Raw genomic sequence first — 27,914 nt, 5'->3', positions numbered from 1 at the left:
TGAAAGCAAGAGAAACAAAAGCAAAAATGAACTAGTGGGACTTCATCAAGATAAGAAGCTTTTGCACAGCTAAAGAAACAGTCAACAAAACTAAAAGACAACCTACAGAATGGGAGAAGGTATTTGCAAATGACATATCAGATAAAGGGCTAGTATCCAAGATCTATAAAGACTTATTAAACTCAACAGCAAAGAAACAAACAATCCAATCATGAAATGGGCAAAAGACATGAACAGAAATCTCACAGAGGAAGACATAGACGTGGCCAACACGCACATAAGAAAATGCTCCGCATCACTTGCCATCAGGGAAATACAAATCAAAACCACAATGAGATACCACCTCACACCAGTGAGAATGGGGAAAATTAACAAGGCAGGAAACCACAAATGTTGGAGAGGATGTGGATAAAGGGGAAGCCTCTTGCACTGTCGGTGCGAATGTGAACTGGTGCAGCCACTCTGGAAAACTGTGTGGAGGTTCCTCAAAGAGTTAAAAATAGACCTGCCCTACGACCCAGCAATTGCACTGCTGGAGATTTACCCCAAAGATACAGATGGAGTGAAACGCCGGGACACCTGCACCCCGATGTTCCTAGCAGCAATGTCCACAATAGCCAAACTGTGGAAGGAGCCTCCGTGTCCATTGACAGATGAATGGATAAAGATGTGGTTTATGTATACAATGGAATATTCCTCAGCCATTAGAAACGACAAATTCCCGCCATTTGCTTCAACGTGGATGGAACTGGAGGGTATTATGCTGAGTGAAATAAGTCAATCGGAGAAGGACAAACAGTGTATGTTCTCATTCATTTGGGGAATATAAAAAATAGTGAAAGGGAATAAAGGGGAAAGGAGAAAAAATGAATGGGAAATATCAGAAAGGGAGACAGAACATGAGAGACGCCTAACTCTGGGAAATGAACAAGGGGTGGTAGAAAGGGAGGTGGGCGGGGGGTGGTGACTAGGTGACGGGGCACTGAGGGGGGCACTTGATGAGATGAGCACTGGGTGTTTATTCTATATGTTGGCAAATTGAACACCAATAAAAAATAAATTTAAAAAAATTTTAAAGGCACCCTATTCTCATCACATCTATAGCACAGAAGCAAACAAAAACCAGTATTTTTTAACATTTTTATTTATTTATTTGAGAGAGTGAGTGCAAAGGAGCTAGCGCAAGGTGGGGGTGGGAGGGCAGAGGGAGAGGGAGAAGCAGATTCCCCGCTGAGCAGGGAGCCCAAGGTGGGGCTCAATCCCAGGACCCCTGGATCATGACCTGAGCTAAAGGCAGACACTTAACCCACTGAGCCATCCAGGTGCCTCCAAAAGACAGTATTTTCACAAAGGATTCATTAGTGTTGATTTAGACTTGGAACTTCAAGAAACCAAGACAGCCAGTAAAAAGTAAGTTTTCAGACACACACACACACACACACACACAAAAATTCCACCAACCTACCAAATGCTACGTGTATACCTTATGTGTAGCCTGATTTTATATAAAGACATTCTGAGGCAGGGAAAATTGAACAGTCTGGGTGTTAGATGATATTCATATATATATATACATATATATATAATTTAATTTTCTTAGGTGTGAAATGTTTTTCTTTTAAATAGTCCTTATCTAAAATGAATAAATAAATAAATAGTCCTTATCTGTTAGCGAGACATCGTGAAGCATTTATGGGTGAACTGACCAATGTCTGGAATTTAATATACTCCAGCAAAATCATAATATCAATGAGGAGTATACGTGAAACAAAAAGGGTAGAATATGAGTAATTGCTGAAAGGTGGAGGTTCGTTATATTCTCTAGTGTTGTGTATTTTAAATATTCACAACACAACACATCGAAGACGAAGAGGGATGCGCGGCGTCCCCAAGGCCACGGAGACCAGACCTACCCACGTGACCGTCTGAGCTGATTTACTGCGGTCTCGGCCTCTGCAGGAACTGTTCCTCCCCCCACAACATCTCTCTCCATTTTCGTCCAGCAAGTCTTCAGAGGTCACCCTCTGCAGAAAGCCCGGGTCAGGCGCCCCTCTGAGCCCCTCCCCACACCAGGACCCTCGTCTCTCTGGGAGTCTCCGGCGAAGTGCGAGCCCGGCTACCCGAGAGGGGAGGCGCTCGGCGACCAGCCGCCTCCAGCCCCGCCCAGCCCCGGGCTGCTGCGGACTTCCCTGTGTTAAAGCTTCCGGAAGGAGCTTCGGTGGCACAGGCGGAGCCTGCGAACTTTTCTGGGCTCTCAAAGGTCCACTTTCCTCTTTAGGGATGGGGCCAGCGACTTCACAGCGCTCTCATTAGCCCTTGTTCCTCCAATGAGGGCGTGGTCGCCTCGCTTGGCCGCACTTACTTAGATCCAGGTTCTTCATTGGTTCCTTTTTTCCGCCACTCTGATTGGTTTATATTCCTCCCGGGGCGGGCCCTCCAGGTGTGGCCCTATTCTCATTGGCCTCGCTCCGCATGATGTCATGCACCAGCGCCGTCGCTTTCGCCTACGTCATTCGCGGGCGCCCACCCCGACAAGACCAGAGAGTAGACAGCGGAACTGGCGGAGGCCGCTGAGCTGAGGCGGCAGTAGCGGCGACAGCGACAGCGACGGCTGCAGCGATGGCCGGGGCGGGGCCAGCCCCGGGACTCCCGGGTGCAGGAGGACCTGTGGTCCCGGGCGCCGGCATGCCGGGCAAGAGCGGGGAGGAACGCCTGAAGGAGATGGAGGCGGAGATGGCCCTGTAAGGCCCGCGACAGGGCGCGATAAAAGCCGTCCCAGAGCCAGAGCCACCGAGCCCTGGAGCTTCCAGGCCGGAATCAGCCCGAAATGGCTCTGTCGTGGGGAAATGGGACTTTCGGGATTATGGGGGCGGGAGGAAGCGGAGGTTGGCAGGGGCGAAGGCGCCGTCGCGTTTCGGATTTAATGCGAGGTCCTGAGCTGTGGTGTCGGTCTTGCCCCCGCAGGTTTGAGCAGGAAGTTCTGGGGGCTCCGGTAACCGGCATCCCAACTGCTGTGCCTGCGGTGCCCACGGTCCCCACGGTGGAAGCGATGCAGGTCCCGGCAGCTCCTGTGATCCGCCCAATTATCGCAACCAACACTTACCAGCAGGTATGGCTGAGCTGAGGCATGGAAACCCGAGAGCACAGTGCTTTGAACACGGTGTTTGTATACGGACAGCTACTGACATGTGGACTTACTGATTAGCGTGACAGATGTTTCATGTGCCAGGCACTGAGAACACAGTAACAACTAAGCAAACAATATCTCTGCCCTTTGGGAGCATATTATTCTAGAGCACGTCGTCCTGTGGAACTTTCTGTAATGATAAAAGTATTCTGTACGTATTAAAATTTACATTTCAGTTAAATAGTTCCTCGGTCTCATTAGTCACATTCACCTGCTCAATAGAAAGTTGTATATGACATGTGGAGAGAAAAACTACTGAAAGAAAACAAAAGAAACTTGTTCCTTCTGTCAGTAAATAATTATTGGGTGCCTTCTATGCACCAGGCACATAGCAGAGAACAGTCAGAGAAAAACAATCACTATCTTTTTGTGGTTTACATTTTACTGAGGAAAGACAGACAGGTCAGTCAGGGTAGAGTAAAAAAAGGCAGAGGTTTATCAGCGTGGTCAGAGAAGGCCTTTCGGAGGAGGTGACAGTTACGGAAAGATATCCATGGGGATATCTAGGGGAAGAGCATTCCCAGCAGAGACAACTGCCAATGCAAGACGCATACCTGACAGGTGCATACCTGACATGTTCAAGGAACAGAGAGAACAGTGTGGCTAGAGTAGAGTGAACAAGGGGAAGAGTGAGAGACGATGAGGACAGAGAGGTGATAGAGACCAGACATGGTAGTGCCTTGTGGGCCACCATAAAGACCTTGGTCTTTGCTCTGAGATGGGATGTTGTTGAAGGATTTTGAGCAGAGGGGTGATATGGTCCAACTTATATATTAACTAACTATAGCTTGTTTGGAGAATAGACCATAGGGGGGCCAGAGCAGAGTCACGGAGACTGAAGAAGAGGCTACAATAATCATCTAGACCAGAGATAACGATGGCTTGGACCAGGGTGATGGCATGGGAGATGCGAAGGACAGGCTGGACATAACTTCAGATAGTGCTAAATGCATTGAGGAAGATGAAACAGGATGACAAGAGAAGTTGCTACTGGGAGGGGCTAAGGACAGCTTTCACTAGTGTGATCTCAAAAGTCTCCCTGAAAAGTGATATTTTATTTATTTATTTATTTATTTATTTATTTATTTATTTATTTATTTTAAAAGATTTTATTTATTCATTCATGAGAGACACAGAGAGAGAGGCAGGCAGAGACACAGGCAGAGGTAGAAGCAGGCTCCATGTAGGGCACCCGATGCCGAACTCGATCTCGGGACCGTGGGATCACACCCTGAGCTGAAGGCAGACGCTCAACCGCTGAGCCACCCAGGCATCCTGAAAAGTGATATTTTAACCTAGACTTAAAGTTGACAGATAGCCAGCCATACACAGAATGCAAGGAATGAAACCCATGGCCTCTCAGAGTAAGCCAGCCAGGGCAGCTTGGGGGCACTAAGTCAGGCCACTCACCCTGATTTCCTCCCCAACAGGTCCAACAGACTCTGGAGGCCCGAGCAGCTGCTGCAGCCACAGTAGTTCCTCCCATGGTGGGTGGCCCTCCTTTTGTGGGTCCAGGTAAGTAAGGAGCGGTGGAGGAGAAGGAGCCAGGGGATCAGGCAGGGTGATCAAAAGGGATGCCTGGGACTCTCCTCCCACCAGCCTTGGCTCTTCCTCTTCCAACAGTTGGCTTTGGCCCTGGTGATCGGAGTCACCTGGACAGTCCAGAGGCTCGAGAAGCTATGTTCCTGCGTCGAGCAGGTAGGTCTGGGGCCAAGAACCCCACATTTAACCAAGCACTCTTGTTTTGACTACCGCAGCATCTTGCCGACATCATTGCACTAACTCACCCTCTTCATTTCATCTCCGCTCTGACATTGCCATCTTCCTAAAGCACAAACCTGATCATATGCTTGTCAGTTAGGCCCCAGTAGGGCTTCACTTGATCATTGCAAACCAATCCCTTTACTGTTACTCCTAATCCCTACTCTTTGCTGTTTCTCCATAGCACTTAATACCTTATAACAAGTTGTACGATTTCCTCGTTATGGTTATCATCTTTTGTTTCCTCTAAAATACAAGCTCCATGAGGGACAAAAGTCTTGGTGCCTGCCACATGTAAGCATTACGTGCTGTCTGTTGATGGGATAAATAAACTATCAAATAAGCACCAAGCTCATCACCTGGCACTCAAGACCCTACATTGCCTGGTCCCTAACAGAGAGACCCCCATAGACTTCCCAGGAGCCCTAAGCATTGCTGGAATATGCCCGTAATATTCTTATTGATCTCTCTTGTCTCCTCTGCTCACTGTCACCCAACTAAAATCTTTCAAAGCCTATTAACTAAAACAGATTCAAGTTAACCAAAATCAACTAAAATCTGTCCTCTCCACAGGTCATTCTTACTTTTATCGTCAAGATGACCTTCATACACACAGTCAATTTTTGTGACACTGCTTCCTTGTATGTGTGAAAAGAATACATGTTCTGTAAAGTTTAGGTACAATCTCTCTTAAATTAAACTTGTTAATTGTGTTACTTAAGTCCGGTTACACTTTTTTATCTGATATCTAAGAAATCTCAACATCTCTTATTCTTTACTATGGGTTTGATCAAAATGCACATCTGACCTAGTCACCCTGCCCAGCTTGCAACCCTGCTGTGACTCCCTAGGGCCCTCAGGAGGACATCCATAGACAGCCAACAAGGCTATGCTTGGATGCCTACTGAGCTCTTGACCATTCTCTTAATGATGTTCTCCAGATTTCAACTTCTGCTATTACAATTATACTAAACTGAAAAGGGAAAACATTTTTATTTTTATTTATAAATGTTCTCCTTGCCAGTAGTCTTTACAGTCACCCTTTGCCTGACTAAAGGCAATTGGTCTTTATTATCCTTTGGGTCTCAGTTCATAGGTCTCTTTCTCCAGGAAGCCTCTAATCACCCTGGCTAGGTCAGAGGGCTCCTCTGGGCTCTTACCACTCCCCAGGCTTAACCCTCCTAGTTCAGTCACCCTGCCTGGGCTTTACCTCATCCTGGCCCTGATCACTGTGGTCTGTCACTCTCTGGTGATGGGTCTGTTCCCTCCCAACTCTGGACCAGGAGCTCCCTGAGAGCCTTTGGTCTTTTAGTGTGCCCCTAGTATTGTCTAGGACAGGGATAGGCCCAGAGGAGATGCTCAGTGGTAAATTTTTGCTGAATGAACGAATGGAAAGACTCCTGCATCTCCCCCAGAAGGTTCCCCAGAATCTTCTTCAGGATTTCTTGGATGCTGAGAGTACCCACACACACACACCTCACCTCAAGTGCCCCGGTCCCCCATGACACACACCCCCCATCTCTCTCTCCCACAGCTGTAGCTCCCCAGAGGGCCCCTATCCTGCGTCCGGCCTTCGTCCCCCACGTGCTACAGAGAGCAGGTGAGGGGGCCAGGGTCATCATCCCTGCCACATAACTTTCCCCCTAAGCCCTCCGACTCCCCCACTAACACCCTGACAGATTCTGCTCTTTCTTCTGCAGCAGGTGGTCCTCGCCCTATGGCCCTGCGGCCCCCTCACCAGGCCCTCGTGGGCCCCCCTCTTCCTGGCCCCCCTGGACCACCTATGATGCTGCCACCAATGGCTCGGGCCCCAGGGCCCCCCCTGGGCTCCATGGCTGCTCTGAGACCTCCCCTGGTAAGTGTGGACAGGGAGCTAATAGAGGTGTGAAAGGTGGGGAGATGCTCAGTCCTGGCTTGGTGGGCCATGTCTAAGTCTGCCTTCTCACTCTCTTTCTGAGTGTGTCTTAGTCTCTCACTATTTCTTTCTGTGGCTGAATCTGTTTTTCCTTCTTTTTGTGAGGAAAGTAGAGAGAGAGAGACACATGCTGGGGATTGTTTCTGTCCCTATATCTCTATTTTTCTTTTGGTCGTCCTTCTCAGTTTTCTGTCCTGGTGTCTCTGACTAGAGACTTCTTTCTCTGTTTAGGTGTCTCTTGTCTGCTCTCTGGCCTCAGGCCTCTGCTTTGTTGTACGGGATGAGAGTAAGGTCTGAGTCTGTGAAAGGACACTCTTCATTGTCTCCCCTTGCCCACAGGAAGAGCCAGCAACACCTCGAGAGCTGGGGCTGGGCCTGGGGTTGGGTCTGAAAGAGAAGGAAGAGGCAGTGGTGGCTGCAGCAGCCGGGCTGGAAGAGGCTAGCGCAGCAGTGGCTGTTGGGGCAGGAGGTGCCCCCGCCGGCCCTGCCGTCATTGGTCCCAGCCTGCCATTGGCCCTGGCCATGCCTTTGCCTGAGCCTGAGCCCCTGCCTCTACCGCTGGAAGTTGTACGAGGCCTACTGCCCCCACTGCGCATTCCTGAGCTCCTGTCCCTGCGTCCACGACCCCGGCCCCCACGGCCTGAGCCACCCCCTGGCCTCATGGCTCTTGAGGTAAGCAGGGAGCATGGCATTCGGGGGTGTGAGGCAGGTAGAAAGGGCAGGGAGGGCAGACAGGAACCCATGACCTTCCACACCCAGAAAAACATGTAGTCCTCTACTGATGAAGGCAGGAGGGACCCAGGAAACGAGAGGGGGTGGAAGACATGGAAGAGAAGGAGGCAGACATGGGTATCTCACATTCAGAAGTATATCCAGTTCTTTAACTATGGAAGCAGGAAGGTGAGGGATGTAGGCAGGTGGGGGAGCCTGAAGGGGATATGTGGGTCCCAAGACTACCAACCCCAAGCCCTTTTGCACCCCATCCCCTTCCTCTGCAGGTCCCGGAGCCCTTGGGTGAGGACAAGAAAAAAGGAAAGCCAGAGAAATTGAAACGCTGCATTCGCACAGCAGCTGGGAGCAGCTGGGAGGACCCCAGCCTGCTAGAGTGGGATGCAGGTAAGAGGGCCCAAGTACAGGGCCAGGCATTGCTCGGTCAAGGACACACCAAGGTCTCCTTGGGGCAGACACGGGGACCAGGTCACTCCACAACTGCTACCTCTCTGTAGGGCAGGCCATTCTGTTTGCCTACCTCCTGGAGGGCTAGACTGTGGCTGTGGGGCAGGCCCTCACCTAACCACTGAGGCAGTTGGCAACTAGGACCTTTTGAGCTCTGTTTTACTCATGAGAGGCCTGGCTTGCTCGAAGTAAAAGAACATATTTTTTTTCCTTCCTAACTTCTTGTGAGAAGTTTTAAACACTGAATTGCATAGTGAATAGTCATGTAATCAACCACCTAGATTCAGCAGTTGACACTTTGCTGTATTCACTTGTGTGTGTATGTTTTTTTGGATTTTGCTCAATCATTTGGAGCAAGTTATAAATGAAGTTATTACTTCAGTCCTAAATACCTCAGCACTCCTCTCCTAAGAAAAGTGATTCTCTTTTTATATCGTAATACCATCAACATTCTAGGAAAATGAATGAGAAATCTATGGTATCTCATATTCCCTTTGTGTTTAAATTTCCCCAGTTGTCCCTGAATCATCTGTTGTAACGATCTTTTCTTATGAATCAGGATGTGTACAGTTTTTGGCTTTAGATTATCTCTTAGTGAGAATGGTCTCCTTCCTACCACTTTGTCTAGTATGTAACAGTTTTTTGAAATGTCCATCCAGCCCAGTTGTTTTCTAAAAGGGCCCTACCTCTGAGTTTATCAGATGATTTCCCCTTAGGGCGGCCTAACTTGTTCTCAGAGTGTCCTTAATCACCATAGAAACTGTGGAGCAGCCACAGTGCTAGCTGAAGAAACGGAGCTGCCTCCCATCTGAGTCCTTGCCTTCTGCCTCTTTTGGGAATTGTCTACTTGCCCCAGGCCAGGGCATGGCAGTGTCAGCCTAGATGTGGTCAGTGCAGGCTGTAGACCCTAATTCTGTGATCTTGGGCAAGCCACTTAGCCTTTCTAGCTTCCCTTTCTCACTCCAATAACGGGATAATAATAGTATGTGCCTTGTTAGGGAAGGGATGCTTTGGGCTTGAGTGTTTGGTCTGGCTCAGGCCCAGCTCAGGGGATATGCTCAGGAATGGCAGCTGAGGTCAGCCTTGGAGGAGGATCAGTGTGTTTATGTTTCAGACTCAAAGGAGAATCAGAGTGGGCTTTGCAGAGAAAGTAAATGGGTGTCAGCACCTAGGGGATATCCTGGGGGAGAAGTCCAGGAAGCCAAGGGATGCTGGGGGCTCAGAGGAACGGCCAGGGCTAAGACAGAGTTAGAGCCTTCACCATGAGAATGGGTATGAAATGGCCCTGGGGTGGGGAGAGGCAGTGCAGGTAGTTAAAAGTGAGGACTCCGGAGCCAGGTGCCTGACTTCCTATCCTAGCTCTGCCACTACCTGGTTGAGTAACTGTGGGCAAGTAACGTGACTTCTCTGAGCCTCGGTGTAAAAAGGTTGTTGGGAGTGCCAGATGTGTTAAAACTTCACCAGTACTTAGCAAAAGAGCCTAGTGGGGCAAATGCCAAACAGGTGTTGGCTATGATTACTGAGAGGGCCCAGGCAGAGGCTGCTGGGGTTACAGAGGGAGGAGGGCTTGGAGGATGCTTCCAGAGAAGGGGGTTCATTTAAATAAGGCAGACACAGAGCCAGGCATCTGCATCTTCTGACCTCCTCTCCCCCAACCCAGATGACTTCCGGATCTTCTGTGGGGACTTGGGCAATGAAGTGAATGATGACATCTTGGCACGCGCCTTCAGCCGCTTCCCATCCTTCCTTAAGGCTAAGGTGATCCGAGACAAGCGCACGGGCAAGACCAAGGGCTATGGCTTTGTCAGCTTTAAGGACCCCAGCGACTACGTGCGCGCCATGCGTGAGATGAATGGTGGGTGAGGCCTCTCTTAGGGGCAGTGGGTGTGACCGGCATCTGGCCTGAGCCTGACCCCAAGCCTGACCCTGAGCCCTCCCTTCCCACAGGGAAGTATGTGGGCTCGCGCCCCATCAAGCTGCGCAAGAGTATGTGGAAGGACCGGAACCTGGACGTGGTACGCAAGAAGCAGAAGGAGAAGAAGAAACTGGGCCTGAGATAGGGTCTGTGGCCGGGCACCCGCTCCCTCCTGGCCGGGCGCTGGCTCTTCTCCCCATTCTCTTTGGAAGATCCCCAACAATCCACTCACCACCTCCCCAAAACCAGTTTCAATAAATTTACGTTATTTCTGTCCCTGGCTGGGCTTGGAAGCACTCTTTGGGGAGCAGGGCTTGGCATCCCCCAACCTGGGAATAGTGAATAGTGGGAAGGTTTAAAAGTGTACCTAGACCAACATGCAGACGAGCATTTCCCATCCCTGCTGTGTGCCTGTGACATCTCCAGAAGCCTCTTCCACAGAGGAGGAAGCCGAGGCTTAGAGCAAGGCCAAAACCAAGCTGACAGTCCAGTTGTCTTACGACCACAGCCTGTGTTCCCAGCACCAAGGTAAGGGGCCTTCTGGGCCCTGCCCTTCTGGAGGTTACAGCCTTCCAGGCTTTCATCCTCTCAGCAAATGCCCCAAAGGCCTAGCCCATGCTGGGGACGTGGTGACCGCAACAGTCCTGACCTCTGTTCCCTCAGAGCTCGTGGCCCAGTGGCAGAACAGAGGCCCCTTGCCACACGGAGTGCTCAGGGCCAGGATGGCCGAGCCCAGGGTGCTGATCTGGGAGTCAGGGAGGGCTTCCTGAGGGAACTGGCCCCTTCTGAGTCTGTCCCATGCTCTTCCTGTCAGTCTCCAGTGTCTGCAGTTCTCACCCTCTGCATCCCTGAGACTATGCTCCAGTCTCTTCTCTCTGCCAAACCCCAGCCAACTCTGGCCATAGGTCTGTGTGGGCCCCCAAGTGTCTCTCCGTGTCTATTTTCCTGCGAGTGTCTCTGTGAGTGCTCCTGTTTCTTGTCTCCAAGTGTATCTCTGAGTCTATTCTCTCTCTCTGCATCTGTGGCTCTCTCCTGCCTCTCTCTCCCCAGCCCCAAGCTTGATCCTGCCTGGCTGAGGAAATGTCCAAGTAGGATCTTGAACACTAGACTAAGAGCTTAGACTTTACCTGAGGCAGCAGCAAGCCCTGAGAAGCTGGAAGCAAGTTCAAGCAGGGAACCGGCATCAGATTTGCACTTTAGAAAGAGCCCTGACATGGCCATGCTATGGACCGGAGGTCTGAAGGAGGCTGGGGCAGGGACCAGGGAGAGGACAGAGACTGCATGGTTCAAGCATGGGGAGGGGGTGAGGGTCTCCCAGGGGCAGAGCTAGCAGACCCCTGGGCTGAGTGTGGCCATGGGAAGAGGAAGCAAACAATGCCAAGACCCCTCTGGGAATCTGGTTGCCCAGGAGGGGTGTCAAATTTCTCCCGTTCCCGCCTTCCCCTCCTTACAGCTCCCCCTCTGACGTCACATTTTCCAGTCTGGTTAGAAGGGCAAGGGCCTCCCTCCCTCACAGGAAGTGTCCTTCAGCCCCCTGCCACCTGGGCTAGACAAGCCAGCACCAGGACCCTCAATCCCTACCCCCACATCACTAACCCTTCCTGCTCCTGACCCCCTTCTCACTTCAGTCACTGGAACAAGGGAAGAGATGGGTAGAGGGAATGAGTCCAGAAAGGAAGCTTTTAAATGTGTGCATTTAAGTCCTGAGGAAAGCTCAATGGTGGAGTTGAGAGCCAGATGGACAGCTGGAGGGATGTAGCAAGCAGAGATGGAGAGATGGGGAGGGAGACAGATGGAAGAGGTGAGAACTACAGGTGAAGGCAGTACAATGGGAAGGGAGGTGGGGAGAAAACTGGAGAGAGGTAAGGAGGTAGGGAGAGAGATGGGGAGGGGCTGGGACTTAGCAGGAGCGACTGGGTGACCAGGACTCACTGGAGTCAGGCCTGGTGCAACAGAGACCCAGAGCTGGGGACACCAACTAGGGCAGAGAGCCATGGACAGACTGACACACAGACAGGAGGAAGGCCAGCCTCAGAGAGAGGAGGCCTGGGGCCCGGTGGGAACAGCACGTTTAGGATATGCTTTGGGGCCCTGCGTTAGATGGTAGAGCAGTGATGCATGGGGGCTCTTTGCTCACCCAATGCTGGGGCCAATCCCATCCACCACCTACTCTGTGACCTGGTAACTGGTTCTTCCTCTTAAGGCCCAGTTTCCCTTATGTAACAGGAACAGAAGAGCAGTGCCCACACCCCCATCCTCCCACCCCCAGAACAGCAAGTGGTTAATGATCAAACAGGGTGAATATTGGAAATGCCCACGTCAGAAAGGTTCTTTTTAATGGTAAATACTTAATACATAAAGCAGGATAGGTAGGTATAACCATAGGCTCTGAAGCCAAGCTACCAGGGTTTAGGGTTACCAGATTTAGGAAATAAAAACGGGACAGGTCCACCTGGGTGGCTCAGTTGGTTAAGCATTCCACTCTTGATTTTGGCTCAGGTCATTATCTCAGTGTCGTGAGATAGAGCCCCCAGTTGGTCTCTGCCCTCAGCAGGGATTTTGCTTCTCTCTTCCTCTTCCTTTGCCTCTCCCGCCATTTGTGTGAGTGCATGTGTGCTCTCTCTCTAAAATAAATAAATAGGGTGCTTGGGTGGCTCAGTGGTTGAGCATCTGCCTTTGGCTCAGGTCGTGATCCCGGGGTTCTGGGATTGAGTGCCACATCCAGCTCCTGGGAGCCTGCTTCTCCCTCTGCCTATGTCTCTGCTTCTCTCTCTGTGTGTCTCTCATGAATAAATAAATAAAATATTTTTAAAAAATAAATTAATAATCTTTTAAAAATACAGAATGATGTGGAAAACAAAGGCAAAAGAAAAATTATTAAATTTCCTTACTACCTACAGCCCACTGACAAGTCCTTGAAACAGACAGAGTGACATTCCACTAGGGACTCAACTCCCTTGACATTCCTCCTTTTCTAAGGGTAAAAGGAAATCTTAGCTCAACCCCCAGGACCCAGTAAATCTACTTTAACATATAAAAATTCCTTTGGAAACGTCCTTTATCTCTACCGTGCAAGATATATGTTGGCAAACATTCCCCCAGCATATACATCTGGAGGGTCTTGTGACTGAGGTTTCATCAGACAGTAATAAATGACCTCTTTCCAACAATAGCCAGCCCCCTCAAGATCCTGAAACCTTGCTTCCAAAACTCCTTAGAGACTTCCACACTATCCCTAACCACCCCCCAACTTGAAAGTATATAATGACCCCGGTGCAGCTCATTCTGCCCACAGGTCCTGTCCCTGTGCTTTAATAAAACCACCTTTGTGCACCAAAGACATCTCAAGAATTCTTACTTGGCCATCAGCTTCAAACCCTAACATCTTTCCTACATCACAGGACGCCCAGTTAAATTTCAAGTTCTAATAAACAGCAAATAATTGTTTAGTATAATTATGTCCCAATTATTGCATGTATGTATGTATATGTCACATGTGGACATGTGGGGGGGGGAGTTGCTGAATCATTTAAAATAACACTTTACCCCTAAATACCCCTAAATTCATTTCGTTGTAGAATTATCTTTCATACCATAATACCATAATCACATCTGAGAAAATGACTAATTCTGTATATCGTTCAGTTCACACTCAAATTTCCCCCATTTGTCTCAAACTATTATAGTATGGAAGGACAAGGATTCTGGAGATGAAGGGAGGTGGAAGGAAGTCCGCTTCCATTTCGCCTTTCATAAAATGAAGACTAGTACCTACTTCGTAAAAGAATTAAATGAAGGCCCATGGCACACAATGAGCCCTCAATAAACGTCAGCTATGGGAGTTACTGTGGTTATTGTTTACATTGTTGATGTTGTTATCATGATTGACACTCCTCAAGAGCAGCCCCAGAACTTCCGCAAGGCCCTCGAAGAGGAGAACTCGGCCTGGTTGGGGATCCTGGGTCGGCGTCCCCCACCCCGCCCCTCCGTCCCTCTGCAGATTGTGACGTTGGCCGACCTGGGGTCTGGCCGGAAATCCCCCTTCCTGTTGCAGATAAGCCTGGCGCAGCCCAGCTGACCCCAGACCCTCCCCCCTACCCCCCATGTCGCAGGATCAAATCCCCAAGGCGGAAAGCCTGTCCACCAAACCCCCTGCTCCACCCCCATCACCCCGTAAACACGCCTCCGCACCCCGGGTCTCTCACAGCCCGCTATTCCCCAAGCCCCTGTCCAAGCCCAAGCCACCCTGCAGCAGGACAGCTGTAGCTATGGGGAGGCAGGCGGGAGGCAGGCGGCCGTCCCTGAGGTGTGTGTGTGTGTTGCGGGGAGTGGGCCCTTGGCCCCGCCCCAGGCCCTGCAACTCGACCCAGCTGCGACCCCCGGCTCTGACGTCTCGGAAAATTCTCCCCTGCCCAGGCCCCCAAGGGAGGGGGTACAGGGTATGAAATGGGGCTGAGACCCCTGGCCGGGGGACAGAGAAACCCGCCAGAGGTGAGCCATGAACCGGGGACTGGATATCTGGGGGCCTGGACTCCTGGGTCTGAGGGAAGCAAGGGCCGGGGCCCAGACTCCAGGGTCCCTAAGTGTCACCAGCTCACCCCTTGCCCTCTTTCTTCTGCCTCCCAGAACATTCCCGGGGAGCATCCATGGACTTGTGGAACTGGGATGAAGCGTCTCCGCAGGAAGTGCCCCCAGGGAACAGGCTGTCAGGGCTGGGTAGGCTGCTGGGGCTGCGTCGGTGTGTGCGGAGGGTCCACAGGTGGGGGCCCCTGTGACCCCGACCCGGCCCTAACCTCCTCTTGCCTGCAGACGGAGCCGAACTCGGCTTCTATTTCCCCGAACTGGTGCTCCCAGGGGACGCGCTGACAGCGGAGCCCCGCTGGAAAGGTGGCTGTGGGCCGGGACTCCAGGGAGCCGAGGAAGGTGAGGCTGGCTCGGGGTCGGAGGGAGGAGGGGGCGCGCGGGCCTCCCGAGGCTGAACGGGGAGAGGGCTGCCGGCTCCCATCCTGGCTGGAGAGGACGAGGCCAGGGTCCTGAGTTCTAGGTGCCCGTGAGTAGCGGCTGGGCCTCACCACCCAGTCCCTGACCAATAAAGACTGCCGGCCGAGCGGTGGAGGGGGCGTCTCTAGCCCTTGCTCACACCCTCCCCTAAGCTCTGCTCGCTCCTCTCCCTCGCAGGGCTCCCCCCGCCGGACTGGGGCTCCGCGTTACCGCACCCAGAAGCTCCGTGGGGGGCGGGTGAGTGTGTGCGCAGAGGCGGGGGCAGGAGGGGACTGGGGTCCTGCACCGTGGCTAGAGGTGTCCGTTCCCTGATCTTCGAGGGGAACAGGGCTAGGACGGGAACGCCTGTGTCGCCGAGGTGGCACGACCTAGATCCGGGAGCCCAGGGTGTCAAGGCTGAGACTCCAAGAGTGAGGTCCCTAAGTGTCACCAGCTCACCCCTTGCCGGGGACCGGGATGCCTGGGCTCCCCTCACGTGGGGCCTGTTCCTTCCCACAGAGCCCGCCCCTCAGGCTCTTCCGTGGTCGGGAGACTGGACAGACCTGGCGTGCACTGCCTCGGACCCTTGGAGCCGCGTCTCCCAGGCCCTGGGCCCCGCCCCTCCCGGCCTGGGTCCCCGCCCCCTGCGCTGCCGCGGCGGGGGCTGCGGGGGCTGCGGGGGCGGCGGCGGCTGCGGGCCAGAACTGCGCCACCTCCGCGGGAGGGACCCAGCAGTGGTCCTGCGCCCAGGCGGCGGCCGGCTCCACCAACTGGGACTGTTGTATTGGCCTCGACGGCCCCACCTACTGGGGCAAGGAACTCCCCGGGGGGCCCAGCGCGGACTCCACCATTTCGTGGGGTGGGTCCTGCGGGCTCAGACTGCACCACGTCCTGGGGCTCGGGGCTGCCGGCGGACTGCACCACCTCTTCAAAGGGGTACCAGGCTTCCGATCTCCCCACGTCCTCCGAGCCCAGCCAGCAGTCGGACCGCGTAACCTTGGCTTGTTACCCCAAAAGTAACCACCGAGGTGAGAGGTCCGCGGGACCCTATTCTACTGATGCGGGGCCTGGCGCGGAGGGGCGGGCCCCGGGAGACCCGCAGCCAAGGTGCGAAGCTTAGCTACCTAACAGCCCGAGGGAGGCGGTGACGGTGGGTCCCTGGGGAGGAGAGGACTGAAACACTGGTAGTCTGATAGGGAGCAAGGGACCCGAACCCGGGTCACCGAGGTGCGGCAGCCAAAGTCCTCTACGTTTCCGAGATGGGGCCCCGGCTGCCTGGGTCCCTGGGGCCGCTTCTTGGGTTCCTCACGTGGAGGGATCCGGACTCTCTGGGCCCCAAGGAGGAGGGGATCTGGACTTCTGGCCCCCGGGTTGGGAAGGCCTGGAGCCTTGGACCTTCATAGTGAGGGAGCCCGGCCATCTGGGTCACCGAAGGGACACGGCCTGGGGCCGGGAAGCCCGAGTGTTCACCTGCCCGCACTCCGCAGGTCCCATTCAGCTGTGGCAGTTCCTCCTGGAGCTGCTCCGAGACGGGCAGCGTAGCAACTGCATCCGCTGGACCGGCAACAGCCGCGAGTTCCAGCTGTGTGACCCCAGAGAGGTGGGGGAGCTTCCCAGCGCGCCCCCGTCCCGCCCCAGCCTCCCCGGGCTGGACGTAGCCGGCCCCGCCCCCAGCTCGCACCCTCGCGGCCCCGCGGGGAGTCACGCGCACCCACTCGCGTCCGGAACCGCCCCGGAGCCGCCCCCCTCCCCCGCGCGTCCGTTGCCCCGCCCGGCTCCCTCCTGCCCCCTCGGACTCATCCGACCTCTGTCCTAGGTGGCGCGGCTGTGGGGCGAGCGCAAGAGGAAGCCCGGCATGAACTACGAGAAACTGAGCCGAGGTCTACGCTACTACTACCGCCGCGACATCGTGCGCAAGAGCGGTGGGCGCAAGTACACGTACCGTTTTGGGGGCCGCGTGCCCGGCCTGGCCTGTCTGGACTGCGCGGGGGGTGGGCCGGGAGGGGCGACGCAATAAAAATATCCCATCAAACTAGTCGTGAATGCTGCCTGCGTGCTTCCCACGGATACTAAGTAAGCCCACGCTAGGGACCCTAAGTGTGCACTACACACTCACATCCCACCCCCAGCCCCCGCCTGTGTGAACCTAATTCGAAGGAATCTACTCAGTCCCTACAGGGCCTACTGCGTGCCTGCCTGTGCTGGCACTCCTAAAGGAATCAGACCTGACAATCACTAACTTTCAAGTTTACCTACTGTGTCTCTCCTGAAGAGATGACTCAGGACTCCAAAACACCCAGTTTATGTGTGTCCTTCCAGTGCTTGGGACCATTAAGGACTTAGGGCTAGCGCTCAATCCCCAAAAGCACCTACTAATCTCTCCACTCGAAGCTGAGGGTGGAGAACTCTGATTTAGACTCCACGGAGAGCCTACCCCATTCTGGGAACCACTGAACCCCTAAAAGAGTGGTCGTCCCATTGACTGACAAGATGCGCATTTTAAATATCTGGTTTGGGAAGGACTAAAGGTGACATTGAAGCAAAGACCCAAGGAGGTGAGGGAGGGAGCCAGCTTCAGGAAGAGCTTTGCAGGCCAAGGGGACAGCAAGTGCAAAGGCCCTTAGAGGGAAGTCAGCCTACATGTTCAAGCAGGAGGAGGCCAGCGTGGCTGGAGCAGTGGGAGTAAAAAGAATAGAAAAGGTATAAGAGGGACCAAAGTGTTTTGGTAAGGACTTTGGTTTTTGAGTGAAAGAGTCAAATAAGACCCGAGGGGAGGGTTCTAGGCCAAAGAAAAGTGATCTGAGGTGTTAACAGGTCCCTCTGGCTGACTGGGTAATGGTGGAGGGCAGTAGGGAAGCCAGGAGGCCAGAGAGAGGGCCACTGCCATAGCCAAGGCTAGAGATGCCTGTAGCTTGAACCCAACATCGGAGAAAATTCTGGATATATTGCTAAGGCAGAGCCAACAGGATTTCTTGATCAACTGTGGGGTATGAGAGAGGAATACCTCCAGAACTAGAAGCATAAATGTGTCACTTTCCGAGATGAACTAATCTCTGCCGGATCCAAGCTTTTATTTTTTTTTTAATTTTTATTTATGATAGGCACACAGTGAGAGAGAGAGGCAGAGACACAGGCAGAGGGAGAAGCAGGCTCCACGCACCGGGAGCCCGATGTGGGATTCGATCCCGGGTCTCCAGGATCGCGCCCCGGGCCAAAGGCAGGCGCCAAACCGCTGCGCCACCCAGGGATCCCCCCAAGCTTTTATTCTTAATCTCTCTGTGGTGCGGGACTTTGGTTTGAGTCCTCGGGAACACAAATTTGTGTTAATTTGCGCTTTCTGAGGCTTGGGGAAAGAAGAAGAGCGAGAAGGGAGATGGAGTTGGTACCATAGGGTTGCATAGAGCAGCGGGTTGGTACCATAGGGAGGAAGAGGGAGGGGTCGATCGCGTGACATCGGCGCTGCAGCCCCGAGTAGGGGGGTTCAGATTCCACCCCCGAAGCATCCTCCAGCCTAGGTGGCAGGAGCCGCCAAAACCCCTGGAAGGACACGGTGGGGACTGTGGGCCCCAGTGTGGACAGGACCTGGGCCCGGGCCCTTCGGAGTTCTCCAAAGCTCAAAGCACCCAACTGCATCCCCGCAAAAAAAAAAAAAAAAAAATCATAATGTGACAAATGACCCTGGGAGAAAGGCTGGATCTATTTCAAACCCTTAACAGCTGGTCCTGTAATAATCATAAAGAGCGTAAGGATTCTTGTGTTTTGTTTCGTGATGCTTCCCCAAGTTTTCTAGAAGTACCCGGCACAGGGTAAGCATTCAATAAGTAATTCCTCTCCCCAGGCCCACTCTACACCTAGCCCCAGGACCCAAAACTCCTTCCCCTGGTGAAAACAGGGAAGTGACGAGAACCTGTAACCGCGCATCTCAAACCCCAGCTCGGACCTTCGAAGTCCGAGAGTCCACGCAGGCTCACGATTGGGCCGAGGGCGATGATGAACAGGCATCCAGCCCAATAGGAGCTCGGAGTTCCCGGGTGGGCGTGGCCTCAACGGCTTCGGGGCTGGCCTCCCCGCGGGCGCCCGGGCCGCGCGGAAGACGCCCCTTTACCCCGCTTCGCCCTGCTTCCGGCCGCTCTTAATTCCGCTTCCGGTCCGACTCTGGCGTCTTTGCTGAGGGTCACATTGAGCTGCGAGGTGCTGCAGGGGTGTCCTTAGGTGAGTGTGGAGGGCCGGGGAAGCCGGGGCCCTGGCCTGGGGTACTGAGGAGCCGGACCCTGGTTTCCCCGAGGACGGAGTGAGTTCCCGGCCGGCGGGTCCTTGGCGTTCTGTTCTTGTCTGTGGCTCTAGGCGGCGATTGTGGAGCTCTTCCTTAATGCCAGCTAACGTGGCGAGCGACCTTATTAACTCGTTTAATCTTCCCTCCAGCCCTGTGAGGTGGGGCCTGGGATGATCCCTTTTTGACGGTGGAGCCGCTGAAGCTCAGCGACATCGGGCTATTAAGGCAGCGACCAGGGTTTGGATTCGGTGGTTAGGACCGTCGTGCCCTCAATCACCAGGCCGCAGGCGTGGCCTCCCGCGGCTGGCCCCGGGCCGCAGCCGGGCTCCCTGGTTTCTGGTCCCTCCTCCCGCTTGGACTTTGGAGGACCTCAGAGTCCTCCCTGATCTCCCCGCAAAACAACTCTCCCGAGCAAATCTGTGTCCCAGCTCTGGCGTTCTACGTCCCCCTTCCTCTGTCCCTCTAGGATTTCCCCTCCCCAAAGACTACTGTGGGACCCCAGATGTCCACCACTACCTTGGGTCCCTTGAATCTAACACTGGCCTGCTCACTTCTTTGTAACCCCGTTACTTTTCGAATTATCTGGAATAGAGGCAGTTTCACCTTCCCTGGTGAAAACTGCGCGTCACCCGCGGAGGTTTTTAACTCTGGGCCTGCAAAATCAATAGACTGCAAGGTGTGCTAGTACTTGAATGGGGCGGGGGGTACATCTGTGTTTTTCTTTCTTTTTTTTTCTTTAAGATTTTACTTATTTATTCATGAGAGACACAGAGAGAGAGGGAGAGGAGGCAGAGACACAGGCAGAGGGAGAAGCAGGCTCCATGCAGGGAGCCCGATGTGGGATTTGATCCCAGGTCTCCAGGATCACTGCCTGGGCTGAAGGAAGGGGCTAAACCGCTGAGCCACCCAGGGATCCTACATCTGTGTTTTTCTTAATCTGGAATTGAAATGAAGCATTTCCTTCAGGAATGGAGGCAACAGTCTTAATAACATTAGCGTCACCTGTGACTTTGTCAGCATTCAAAATTGCAGGTCATCTTATATCACATTGTGGTTGCACATGTCACAGAATACATTTTTATTGACAATTACTCCAAAATTGTGGTAGTCGGTAAATCCTCAGCTACATGGAATGGAACTGGTTTTCTTGGTGATCCTATGAAGTTTTCAGATGCCTTTAAAAGTATTCTGGGAGAGGGGTCATTAGACCCCTGAGGAGTTCATGGCACCAAAGAGATGAACCTCTGCGGTGTAGATTCTGTCAATGACTGGGTGCAACTCCTCCGTTTTTGTGACCTTGGGAAGTCACTTAGACACCCCGTGCCTTGTCTGTGACACAGTGATAGTAATAGTTCGTACCTTTTAGAGTGGCTGCAGGAGTAAAGTGTAGAACAACGCTTGGCCTATATTAAATACTTAGTGAGTGTTAGCTAGTGTTCTTTTGGGATGAATAAGGCCTGATTTTGCTAAGGAGTTACCCCCTCCACAAAGTCCTGCTGTGATGGCCACACTTTGATGTGCAGATTTGCCCCACCCTTCACCTCTGTGTGTGCATGTTGACAGGGAGAAAGTGTTGGCTTGTTCACACCTTTCTACTCTCTCTCTCTTCTCCTGTGTGTGTTGGGGGTGGGGGGGTGGGGAGCTGACATCCCATCCCCAGGCTCCCTAGAACTTTTGCCAACATCCACTCTCTTTGCCTCCAAGAGTCAGCACCATGGCAGAAGACATCAAGTCCAAAATCAAGAACTACCAGACTGCCCCTTTTGACAGCCGCTTCCCCAACCAGAACCAGACTAGGAACTGCTGGCAGAACTACCTGGGTAAGCAGGGCATAGGGGTGGGAAGGGATGCAGAACCTTTTCCTGGTCCCACACTCAAGGTTGCTTACCTGTTTGTCTACTCCTAAGGCATCTGTACATCCCAGGCCTCTTTTTTATTCTGGACATCCTACCTTGCAGGGCCCATGCCCCTTATCACAACTGTGCTCGAGGTCCAATATCTGGGCCAGGGTCACAAACTTTGGTTCCTACAAGGATGGGTGTGTGTGTGTGTGTGTGTATATTAGGATTTGTGTGTGTATGAGACAGATGTTAACATACATACAGGAAATACATAAAACAACGTACAGCCAAATGAATAATGCTAAAGTGAATCCCCTGTATACCTATATAATCTGGATAGGAAATTAGGTACTGTCAGTATTCTGATCTTCCTTGCCCACTGTATGCCATCTTAAACACAACATCCTAATCTCCGCTCAAGAGATGTCACCCTGCCAACTTAAGGCAGTCACATTTTATCACTACTTTTAGGTTTGCCTCTTGATGAACATTATAAACACTATATATATTCTGTTTTATTTGGATTTCTTCAGCAGTTTTGAAGATTGATCCTTGCTGTGGCGTATAGTTTGCTCGTTTTCTTTCTGTATGGTTTTCCATAATTTATTCTCAGACACTTATAGGGTTGCCAGTTCAGGGCTTTCATGAATGATGATGTTATAAACGTTCTTATAAATGTAATTTGCCGTCAATGTGAATGCTTCTTTGTGTAGGGAGTGTGCCCTGGAGTGGAATACCTGGAGAATTTTTCTTTTTCTTTTTTTAAAAAATTAATTGCCTACTTTAAAAAGCCAGATTATCCCCTTCCTGTCCTCTTCTGTAGGAGCCAGCATCTTAGCCTCAGGATCCTCTTCGCCTTCCCTCGCCATGGGTTTGGACTTCCATACCCCTGCATGTGCCCTTCATGTTCCTCCCTCATTCCAGACCCCAGGATCTTCAAGTCAAACAGTAGTTCTCTAGGGTTTGCAAAATCACCTTGGTGAGGCCTGCCTAGCCCTTTTCAGTACACTTGTAGGAATAGACATTCCTCTTCACACTTGTTTGTGTGTGTTTGTGTGTATATAACTGGTTGTGAAGTAAAGATGATTTCTGTGAATTTTGATCAAAAATATGTTCCAGCCCTTAGTCAGGGCTGACCCTGAACCACTCTTTCCACAGACTTCCACCGCTGTGAGAAGGCAATGACTGCTAAAGGGGGTGATGTCTCCGTGTGCGAATGGTACCGGCGAGTGTACAAGTCCCTCTGCCCCATATCCTGGGTATGTGCCACCTCCAGGGGATCTTGGGACACTGGGGTGGGGTCTTCACGGAGACGAGTGTGGTAACTTAGTGGGGGCTCATCTGGGAGCAGCAGAGGAAGGACAGGGTGTTGCGGTGTCCACGGGACTCAGCCCTGTCTTCTCTCTGGAATTGCCTTCCTTCCCTGTTTTCAGCGATACTCTCAACCAGTCAGGGCTCTTGGCCAGGGCACCCAGGGTCCTCTTCTTGCTGCATTCATCCCACCCATGCACTCTACAAATAAATACACAGTGCTGGCTCCTTGTCCCTGTGGGGTTCACCGTCTTGTGCAGTTCTGTGCCTTTTTATTCACATTTTCAAGTTATACATAAAGGTAGAATAACCCAGTGACCCCCAGTTATACCGACTACTTAGACACACAGCCAGTAAGGCTTTTAGCCCTAATCTGACCAGACTTTTTGTCACTATTTAGTAGTCTCTGTTACACACTTTTTCAAAAAAAGAATTTATGTTTAATGTTGTACTGTTTCATCAAAGCAAAGATCCCATTGACTCCAAGAAACATTGAGAGATGGTCAACTCTTTTTCTAAAATGCCAGAAATGAGTGTAACCAGCTTGCTGATTTCAGAGATGTTGAAATGAAAAAACCTTGTGTCTTAGAATCAAAATATGATACTATTACAAAAGTCACAGTGCTCATTTGAAAAACAAAAAACGGGCAGCTGGGTGGCTCAGTCAGTTAAGCATCGAGTTTTGATTTCGGGTCAGATCATAATCTCAGGGTCGTGGGATGGAGCCCAATACATGCTCAGCAGGGAGTCAGCTTCTCTCTCCCCCTACCTGGGCCCCTCCTCCTGCTCATGCGTGCTCTCTCTCTCTCTCTCTGTGTGTCTCAAGTAAATCTTTAAAAACAAAAAATGTGAGCAGAAAACAGTAGAGCAGTAAAAAGTAGAAACCTTCCCCCTGCCCCCCTACTCTGAGTAGTTACTACTATTAGCTGATTACTTTTTTCTCTATATAAAGTAATCATACAGAAACCTGGGGAGCTATCTGTGGATGAGTGGGTCATACTATATAGTCTTTGACTGCTTTGATTTATCAGTGTGTTTTGGAGTCTTTTTTTTTTTTTTTATAATAATGCATATAGATCTGCCTTACTTTGGTAACTTTCATATGCTTTTATTTAACTGATGCCATTTTGACAGAGCTTATATTCTAATTTTTTCAGTATATTTGTAGCATCCTTAATATATGCCTTTGGAGCTTATTTCTTGAGAACAAATTGCCTTATTGCAGTCTCCCTCAGCTTGCTTGGTTTTCCCTCCACCTCTCAGGCCACACTGTCTCAAGTGTCTTTGAGTGTCCTGTGCCCTTCCAGGATTTCCCCTTGTCCCTGGGTGATTTGAGTAACATGATGGTGTAAGTACATACTATCCCTTCTCCAGCCTCAGAGCCTGCATTGGGTGCCTGCTGGACAGGGTGCCAAGAAGCATGCTTCCAGTCCCGGTGCTGCCCTACACCCCATTCTCCAAGACTTGGGCCTGCCCTTTCCTTGAGAGCATCAAATTGTGTGGCTCCTGCTCTCAGGTGCCTGCAGTATCCATCTACCTTGTTAGGGCTTATAAATGTATTCTGCAAAGCCCCCTTTATACTGGCTGCCCTGACTTCTTTATTTCAAAAACGTGGTGAGGTGAAAATAAGTGGGTTGTTTTGTTTTGTTTTGTTTTAAGATTTTTTCTTTATTGATTTGAGAGAGAGAAAACATGAGCAGGGGGAGGGACAGAGGGAGAAGCAGACTTAGCAGGGAGCTGGATGTAGGGCTCCATCCCAGGACCCTGGGATCATGACCTGAGCCAAAGGCAGATGCTTAACCCACTGAGTCACCCAGGCACCCCAGAACAAGTGTTTTGTTTTTGCTGTTGTTTTGTTCAATTATAAGGAATATAACTACTTCACAAAAACTTAAAAACTAGAGGAAGGGCAGAAAAATATTCCTTATTCTTCTGATAATATCATAGCATCTTCCAGGTATTTCTTGTGTATTATTTTTAATTAGTCTTAAATCCCAGTATGTGCATTTGAGTGGGGTCATCATGGGAGTTCAACACTTTTCCTATATGAGCATTTAAAACATTTTTTCCAAGCGTCTTTTATTTTCTGATTTAAAAAATCTTGAGGTGCTCACTTCGGCAGCACATATACTAAAATTGGAACGATACAGAGAAGATTAGCATGGCCCCTGCGTAAGGATGACACGCAAATTCGTGAAGCGTTCCATATTTTTAGAAAGACTCCTTGTGGTGAAGGTTCTAAGACTTGGGATCGTTTTCAGATGAGGATCCACAAGCGACTCATTGATCTGCACAGTCCTTCTGAGATTGTTAGGCAGATTACCTCCGTCAGTATTGAGCCTGGAGTCGCAGTTGAAGTCACCATCACAGATGCTTAAATCAACCTTTTTAATAAATTGATTATCTGTTAAAAAAAAAAAAATCTTGAGTATCAGGGTGTTTGGGTGGCTCAGTTGGTTTAAGCATCTGCCTTTGGCTCAGATCATGATCCCAGAGTCCTGGGACTGAGTCCTGCATCCTGCTCTCTGCCCAGTGGGGAGCCTGCTTTTTCCTCTCCCCCTGCTTGGGCTTGTTCTCTATGTTAAATATATAAATAAATCTTTTAAAAAATCTCAAGCTTCTCCGTGAACAAACAACATTGACTTTTGTGGAATCTTCCAAACAAAAGCTTTATATAATGTAGAAAGCGAAAGCCCCCTACTCATCCACTTCTGAGTCCTAAAGTTAACTTTGTTTTAGTCATTTGGTATAATTCTTTCACTTCCTTTTCTGTGTGCTGATGTATGTGTAGGTGTGAGTTTATGTACTTTTTAATTTTGATATGGGTCATACTCTTGGTACTGTTTTGTGCTTTGATTTTTTTTACTTACCACGCATTTTATACCTATTCCTATCTTAGTATAGTCAGCTCACTTAATTGAGTAGCCACTATCTTTAATAGTTATAGTTTCTTCCCCTTTATAGCTAGATTCCATCTTTTTTCACTTTTTAATTTCTAAAAAATATTTATGTTTTTACTTGAGAGGGAGAGAGGGTACGCACACCCACACAGGAACAGGGGGAGAGAGAGAATCTCAAGCAGTCCTTCCGTTGAGTATAGAGCCTGACACAGGGCTCAGTCTCACAACCCTGAGATCATGACCTGAGCCGGAACCAACAGTCAGACGCTTAGCCAACTGAGCCACCCAGGTGCTCCCTTTATCACTTTTTTCAATGACACTTCAGTGTACAGTTCCATTGCAGGAAATGTTTTCTCCCTCTATTTGAATGGTTTCCTGAGTTTCCATTCCATGAAGCGGCATTATTGGGCAAAGGAAAATTTGCAAAGGATCAGACCAGCCTGATTCTTTAAAAAGAGATGGAAAGGTAAACCCAGCAAATGAGAAATTCACATATAGAAAGCTATAGACTGTGGACAGTACAAGTCCAGTATGAGGGAATCCAGACATGAAAAGATGTCCATCCCCACTCAAGTCACCAAGAAAACAGCTGAAAACAACAGAGAGATGCTTATTTCTACCTTGCAGTCTGGTGCAAGTTTGATAAAGGTTGATAGTGCTAAACATTAGTGGTTCTGTAAATTGAAGTTATTTTGGTAGGATCTTTCAAAATGGAATAAAAGATCTCCAGATGTGTCACTTTTACATTTGGACATCCTACAAAGATGCTCGTGTACAAAGAGATCCATTGCAGAGTTGTTTGTAATGAGGAGCATTCAGAAACAACCCAGTTAGATAAATGGTGGTACATTTATTTTGATCTATGCGACAATACAGAAAGAGCTCTAAGACTTGTGGAAAAGGCAAGTTGTAGGACAGTCTATATCGTAGGGACCAATTTGTACATACGTTTTTCAAAGTAGAGAATATTTGTGTGGTGGTGATGGTGTGTGTGTGTGTGTGTGTGTGTGTGTGTGTATAAATAGGCACATATGTGGCACTTAACCGTGGGCCAACTACTTTGTAAGCCCTTTATATTCTGTAAGGGCAAACATGCTAAAAAATGAGATGAGATAGATACTATTCTCACTGTCCTCATTTTACACAATTAAAAACTAAGGCCCTGAGATGAGCACTGGGTGTTAACATTATACGGATATGTTGGCAAATTGAATTTAAATAAAATTTTAAAAACAAAAAATAAACTAAGGCCCTGAAAGGCTGAGTGATTCACCCGAGATCACACAGCTAGGAAGTGATGGAACAAGGATTCCGATTTTCTTCCTTAGTCATGCTGTTGTCTACTGCCTCTAATATATGGCATATAAACGTGAGTATATGTCTAACTGGATGTGCTTCGGAGTGCCTGTAAGAAGGTGCACCAGTTGTAGTGTGTTACTTCTGGGGAGTGTTAACAGTTGGATATGGGCCTTTTCATCATTGTTTCTATATACATGTATCTGATCAACAGTAGGATCATACTCTATATTCAGTTTTGTATCTTTTGCCTCTGACTGTATCTTGGAGATCCGTTTATGCCAGAGCACAACCTCTTTCTTTCCCTCACAGCTTCCTAGTATTTCTTCCTTCCTCTATTCTGACAAACATTGAGTATTGATTCTGGGGTTCCTGATACAGGGCACAGTCACACTTTTGAGTCTCTGTACAGTCCTACATCTCCCCAGGAACAGCCCCTGCAGTGAATGTGGGATTTATATATACTCTCCACCCCTCACCCCCTCAGTGGGTCAGTTCATTCAGGACAGTGATTCTTATCTTTCTGGGGTCACTGCTGATTCCCCCACTCCTGGAACAGTGGTGGTGCTGGGCTTGACCGACTGAACAGGTAGGCAGAGTGAGGATGAGGAAGACAGAGTTTACCCCTCTGGTTTCCCCACAGATGAAGGAAGTAATGTTGGCTGTCTTTCCACAGGTGTCGGCCTGGGATGACCGCCGGGCAGAAGGCACATTTCCTGGGAAGATCTGAACTGGCTCCACCCACCTCTCCTCTGTCCTCCATCCTTCTCCCAGGGTGGTGAAGGGGGACCTGGGTACATGGTGATCCCCACCCTGGGATCCTGAATCATGGCTTAACTAATAATAAATACTCGTTGGAAAAGTGTAAGACTGTGTATGTGTAAAAGAACTGGGTGATCGGGCAAGAAGCTGGGATGGAAATTAATACCTTGACTAATAAGAGGGACTTCAGGGGGATTGTTTTTTTTTTTTTTTTTTTTTTTGCTTTGTTTTATGTTGCTAAACTGACCACCTTCTCTATACCAGACAGTATAGTGAGTGATTATAGCCCCTGTATGTGCAAAAATTTATCTGTATGTTCCCCTTCATTATCTATACAATTTCAAAAAACTTTTCTTATGTAATTTTTGAACCACATGGAAATAGTATAATAAAAATTGGGGATCCCTGGGTAGCTCAGTGGTTTAGTGCCTGCCTTCAGCCCACCGCATGAACCTAGAGTCCCGGGATGGAGTCCCACATCAGGCTCCCTGCATGGAGCCTGCTTCTCCCTCTGCCTGTGTCTCTGCCTCTCTCTCTCTGTCTCTCATGAATGAATGAATGAATGAATGAATAAATAAATAAATAAATAAAATCTTT

The 27,914-nt window shown here is 50.4% G+C and overlaps 3 protein-coding genes and 1 non-coding gene across 6 annotated transcripts; all 4 read left to right on the top strand.

Moving 5' to 3' along the window:
* Positions 1-2,516: 2,516 nt before the first annotated feature.
* On the top strand, positions 2,517-10,234 carry RBM42 (RNA binding motif protein 42). 3 transcript variants are annotated; one of them, XM_041729766.1, is made up of 10 exons: positions 2,517-2,741; positions 2,965-3,109; positions 4,618-4,702; positions 4,811-4,885; positions 6,483-6,548; positions 6,649-6,803; positions 7,203-7,535; positions 7,862-7,979; positions 9,700-9,894; positions 9,987-10,234. In XM_041729766.1, exons 1-10 carry the CDS (start codon positions 2,620-2,622, stop codon positions 10,097-10,099), a joined length of 1,407 nt encoding a protein of 468 aa, XP_041585700.1. In that variant the 5' UTR covers positions 2,517-2,619; the 3' UTR covers positions 10,100-10,234. The 3 variants fall into 3 exon arrangements, with proteins under 3 accessions (XP_041585700.1, XP_041585694.1, XP_041585706.1); XM_041729760.1 differs by having other exon boundaries at positions 6,628-6,803; XM_041729772.1 differs by lacking the exon at positions 6,483-6,548.
* Positions 10,235-14,600: 4,366 nt separating this feature from the next.
* Positions 14,601-16,959, top strand: ETV2 (ETS variant transcription factor 2). Its single transcript, XM_041745072.1, has 4 exons — positions 14,601-14,670; positions 14,764-14,841; positions 16,422-16,534; positions 16,751-16,959. Exons 1-4 carry the CDS (start codon positions 14,601-14,603, stop codon positions 16,949-16,951), a joined length of 462 nt encoding a protein of 153 aa, XP_041601006.1. The 3' UTR covers positions 16,952-16,959.
* Positions 16,960-19,025: 2,066 nt separating this feature from the next.
* LOC121485797 (cytochrome c oxidase subunit 6B1) lies at positions 19,026-27,423 on the top strand. The gene is made up of 4 exons (XM_041746583.1): positions 19,026-19,146; positions 20,914-21,027; positions 22,207-22,307; positions 27,232-27,423. The coding sequence occupies exons 2-4, from the start codon at positions 20,922-20,924 to the stop codon at positions 27,283-27,285; spliced, it is 261 nt and encodes an 86-aa protein (XP_041602517.1). The 5' UTR covers positions 19,026-19,146; positions 20,914-20,921; the 3' UTR covers positions 27,286-27,423.
* On the top strand, positions 24,466-24,572 carry LOC121485881. The gene has a single exon (XR_005986387.1). It is a non-coding gene; the product is annotated as a U6 spliceosomal RNA (small nuclear RNA).
* Positions 27,424-27,914: the final 491 nt, after the last annotated feature.

This window comes from Vulpes lagopus, chromosome 2, assembly GCF_018345385.1.
Source record: "Vulpes lagopus strain Blue_001 chromosome 2, ASM1834538v1, whole genome shotgun sequence".
Lineage (NCBI taxonomy): Eukaryota > Metazoa > Chordata > Mammalia > Carnivora > Canidae > Vulpes > Vulpes lagopus.
The sequence above is the reverse complement of the archived record's forward strand: the minus strand, read 5'-3'. Positions and strand labels throughout refer to the sequence as shown.

Coding starts and splice junctions, on each gene's coding strand:
- RBM42 (XM_041729760.1), top strand. CDS start 2,620: ATGGCCGGGGCGGGGCCAGCCCCGGGACTCCCGGGTGCAGGAGGACCT. Junction 4,886..6,482: donor TATGTTCCTGCGTCGAGCAG/GTAGGTCTGGGG, acceptor TCTCTCCCACAG/CTGTAGCTCCCCAGAGGGCC. Junction 6,549..6,627: donor CCACGTGCTACAGAGAGCAG/GTGAGGGGGCCA, acceptor ACACCCTGACAG/ATTCTGCTCTTTCTTCTGCA.
- ETV2 (XM_041745072.1), top strand. CDS start 14,601: ATGGACTTGTGGAACTGGGATGAAGCGTCTCCGCAGGAAGTGCCCCCA. Junction 14,842..16,421: donor AGCGGAGCCCCGCTGGAAAG/GTGGCTGTGGGC, acceptor CGCACTCCGCAG/GTCCCATTCAGCTGTGGCAG. Junction 16,535..16,750: donor AGCTGTGTGACCCCAGAGAG/GTGGGGGAGCTT, acceptor CCTCTGTCCTAG/GTGGCGCGGCTGTGGGGCGA.
- LOC121485797 (XM_041746583.1), top strand. CDS start 20,922: ATGGCAGAAGACATCAAGTCCAAAATCAAGAACTACCAGACTGCCCCT. Junction 21,028..22,206: donor CTGCTGGCAGAACTACCTGG/GTAAGCAGGGCA, acceptor CTCTTTCCACAG/ACTTCCACCGCTGTGAGAAG. Junction 22,308..27,231: donor CCCTCTGCCCCATATCCTGG/GTATGTGCCACC, acceptor GTCTTTCCACAG/GTGTCGGCCTGGGATGACCG.